This window comes from Limulus polyphemus, unplaced genomic scaffold (assembly GCF_000517525.1).
Source record: "Limulus polyphemus unplaced genomic scaffold, Limulus_polyphemus-2.1.2 Scaffold2513, whole genome shotgun sequence".
Classification (NCBI taxonomy): domain Eukaryota; kingdom Metazoa; phylum Arthropoda; class Merostomata; order Xiphosura; family Limulidae; genus Limulus; species Limulus polyphemus.
This window is the reverse complement of record NW_013668123.1, coordinates 85,943-90,386: the sequence shown is the minus strand read 5'-3', so window position 1 is coordinate 90,386 and position 4,444 is coordinate 85,943. Positions and strand designations below refer to the sequence as shown.

General features: G+C 28.9%; 1 protein-coding gene across 1 annotated transcript in view; it reads right to left on the bottom strand.

The window, feature by feature from the left end:
- LOC106467168 (mitogen-activated protein kinase 1-like) overlaps positions 1-4,444 on the bottom strand; it is a 21,236-nt gene that overhangs the window by 12,086 nt on the left and 4,706 nt on the right. The window contains exon 3 of the mRNA XM_013927488.2: positions 1,094-1,149. Coding sequence (XP_013782942.1) covers positions 1,094-1,149 — 56 coding nt within the window. The remainder of the gene's footprint in view (positions 1-1,093; positions 1,150-4,444) is intronic.

The following is a 4,444-nucleotide window of genomic DNA, read 5'->3' as shown; positions in this document are numbered from 1 at the left end:
CAAGTGACAGTGTGAATAATAAAGATCAAGAAAGGAAATGGGATTTAGGAACTACGGAAAAAAATACTTAGAAGGAGCAGCGGAGTGACAGGTATAAAAAAGGATAGGGTGATCTTATTTTATAATCTAGCTTTTTAATATCGGTAATTTGAGTTCCTAATTTGTAATAAACTATAGACTTTGTATTTGGACATCACAAACATCTAATTTGAACCAATGCTGCATCCAACTTACCAAGTGACAAACACAAATTGGTATATTTAGGTGTGTTCTTATAATATTTACTTTTAAATTAAGAAATTAACTAATGTATAATACTAACATTTGAATTATAGTCTACAATTTCATAAGAAACTTATTGTCATAAATTCATAAAATAGTAGTTCAATAAAATTTGAATGCAAGTCAACAAACGAGATGACGTGGCCTTTGACCCGTGATGATAGGGTTTGTAAACATCTTCAGTGGTACTAAGCTTAACCAATGGGGAAACAATGCAAACTGAGAACTAGGTACACGGAGTGTACCCCTATTTCCATCACTGGTAAAGATTTTGTTTGTACTAAATTTAAAAAACAATTTTTAATACTTATAAATTATTTCCTGTTAAGCTATGTCTAATTAGATTGACAGTATTTCTTCCATGAACTCATATATTTCTCAATTACAGTATTAAAAAAATGTGTATATTTCATTTTCGAATCCAATATAATGACAAAGTTGTGAATAACAATTTCATTTAAAGCTGAGTCATAAAACTATGTATAAAAAGTCATACTCCTTAATAGCTCAGCCAGTAAACCTTTAGGTTACAAGAACTGCAAAACTAACTTTCTGCATTTCAGTGTAACAAAGGCTCAACGAACCATTAACATGCCTTTATATTAGCTTGAATACAACTTAAATTTTTCTTTAACTAAATCTTACATGTTTTAATCTGTAAATCCAATGAAAAGTTATATTAGTTGACAAAAAAAAAGAAAGTCAACAGTGCAAAACAAAAAAAAGCTGCCACTATCTGTTAACATTTACTAGGATCTACTGCCAGAGAAGAGCTAAAATCACCCTGTACAGAAAAAAAACAAAAGGATACACATCCTTCATCTGGTCTATAGTTTCAGGATGAAGTACATCTCTGATGTCGATAATCTGAAAAAATAGAGGGGACAAAAAAAAATAATTTTTGGATAGCATAAACATATTTTACATTGGATTTAAACAATAAAGCACCGAGTAATATAGAAACTCTCCCTCAAGACATGTTTTGGGCAACCATATTCCATTCAACTGACTTATTTTCCCTTTGCTTTATTGAATCAAGGTTAACTCAAATTTTGTAAATTTTAACCAATATGGTACCATCTAGAATTTTCTTAAACTTCAACACCAAGAACAGGAAATTCAACTAATCATTCACATCTCTCAAATTGCAGAACATAGAGAGATTTATAATATATATATAGTTCCATAGATAATAACTACACATTAGAGATACCTCTATATTTTCCAGCAAGAAATCGCAGGATACCAAACTAATCAATATCTGACGTAAAATATTATTATATTAACATTCCCACCCACCAGATTAATAATTAATTTGCACTGTATTATTAACAAGTGACTGACTGTGTAATATACTTATATAATGTAACAGCCTTTTATATATTACTTGAAATAACGTCAAACTTACACTAGCTACTTGCAATAAAGAATGATAGTTCAACATTAAGCCTAGCTCAGTACTTTCCGACTTTCATTCTTCCTATACAACTAGATAGCACCAATTAAACTTTTTTATTTAAAAGTACACTAGCTACTTGCAATAAAGAATGATAGTTCAACATTAAGTCTAGATCAGTACTTTCCGACTTTCATTATTCCTATACAACTAGATAGCACCAATTAAACTTTTTATTTAAAAGTACACTAGCTACTTGCAATAAAGAATGATAGTTCAACATTAAGCCTAGATCAGTACTTTCCGACTTTCATTCTTCCTATACAACTAGATAGCACCAATTAAACTTTTATTTAAAAGTACACTAGCTACTTGCAATAAAGAATGATAGTTCAACATTAAGCCTAGCTCAATACTTTCCGACTTTCATTCTTCCTATACAACTAGATAGCACCAATTAAACTTTTTTATTTAAAAGTGACGGATGCTGAATATAAAAATGGTTTTCTTTTCAACTTCTGAAAATACACCAAATTTAATTTTCATAATTTTTTTTTGACCCAAACGAAAAGAAATTAACTCACAAGAAAGTTTTGAAAACACTAAAAACAAAAGGTTAAAGGTTATAGCAAGATTCAAACGGAAGCTTCATGAGGAAATAAAGAATTTTGAAGAGTAAAATACGGCGAGTGCAGCACAAAATATAAATATAGAAATAAAAATAAACACAGGTATCAGCTCATTTGTGATGTCTCTTACTTCCTCCCCTCAAATGTGGGGTGATTCCAAACACACAGGAACACTTTCATTCAATGTGTTAAAAGTATTGTAGTACAGAATTGTGCGGAAACATTCCAAAACAGCTCCAGGATATCAGTATGTAAATTATAGGAGTATTGATATTTTATAGCCTTAAGTGGTAATATATATCCAGAAGACATGATACACAAAAGGATCTCCAATATATATCCAGAAGACATGATACACAAAAGGATCTCCTTGTTAACCTGTTAACATCCCCCACTCCATATAATTTGAAGGATACATTTATTTCATATTTTAAAGCAACTTTATTAATGAAGATTATATTCTAATTTTAAAAAAATTCCATTAGTTTCAAAGATGTTGATACATAACCAAAATAATAAATAAATAATAACAAAAATGATAATAAATAAATAACAAAAATAATAATAAATAAATAAATAAAAATAATAAATAAATAAATAAATACTAACAAAAATAATAATAAATAAATAATAAAAATAATAAATAAATAAATAATAACAAAAATAATAATAAATAAATAATAACAAATAATAATAAATAAATAATAACAAAAATAATAACAAAATAATAAATAAATAAATAATAACAAAATAATAAATAAATAAACAATAACAAAAATAATAATAAATAAATAGTAATAATTTTCAGAAGATGTGAAAAACCCTGTTAGAGGAATTTATAATGTTTAAGTTATGGTTCAAAACAAGTGTGTATACGATTTAAGGAAGGCTTTAAATCCTTCAAGTTAGTTTATCTAACAATATCCATTTTATGTTGCTACATTTCATAAAAAGCTAAAGCAACTAGTTAAAACGTAAATCACAAGGTCAGATTATGTTATTTTTAAAAATTCTAACAAAATAGCATTTTTCTAAGTCTTTATTTTTAGTGTTTTTCTGTGCCTTTATTCTACTTTATTTTTGAAAACAACTTCACCAAAGATACTATCACTGCAGTAATGTTAATCCTACTGATAATGTCACTTGTTCGTAAAATTATAATATGTAGTCGCCAGTTAACGAATTCCAAAACACCAGAGTAAAACATATACAACTTTTTTCTAAGATCTATAACAGTGATACCCAAACTGGGGATCCCTGGGGGTCTGCAAAGGTAATACCATCTCCTTAAACAAGCAAGTTTTTTATTACTGCTGTTTTTTCAATTGCACACACTTTTATATAGGTCATTTAATTGATAGTTAAAAATAGGAAAACAAGTTACTTATTAGTTAATAGAAACAGTTTGTTGGGTAGAAGGAATCTTTCAAAAACACGGAATCAGCCATTTAAAAACTGTTTGAATAATGACACAAGAAACGAGGATTAAAGTAAAGGGTAAGACTAACAGATACGAAACTCAATTTTGATATTTAGAATTAACATATAACTTAGAATTATGCACACGTTGGCAAAATGGCCAGGTCAGAAACCCCCACAGTCCAAGCTAACCATCCCTAATTTTGGACTATTAACTAGAAGGAGAGCAATCGGGCCAGATGCACCCACTAAGACACGAAATTTAAGGGCTTTGTCAGTTTTTTAACTTTATAGATTGACAGCCACTTTTATAATGCACCCAAAGCTTACAAAACGGAAAGCATTCAGTAACCTCGTCTTATGACCTAGAACCTTTTAAGCCACACATTGATGCACTAACCACTAGGCCATGCCTATCCAATCTACATAATTTTAACCAAGTAGGTAATAGAACATCACGGGGACAAGAATAAAAAAGAAAGATTTTATTGTTACATAATCATTATCAACAATAAATAAAAGTATGGCACAGAGAATAAATGTTCACAAACATTTTAGTATGTAATAGCATGACATCTATAAATTATCACTTTTCATTGTTTTTTTTCCTAGTCCTCTCCTGCCATGTGTTATGTAACATCTAGGAGAGATGACTTTAACAAAAATAAAAATACAACATGGTACAATATACCAAGTTAAACAGACTACGATGACAGTC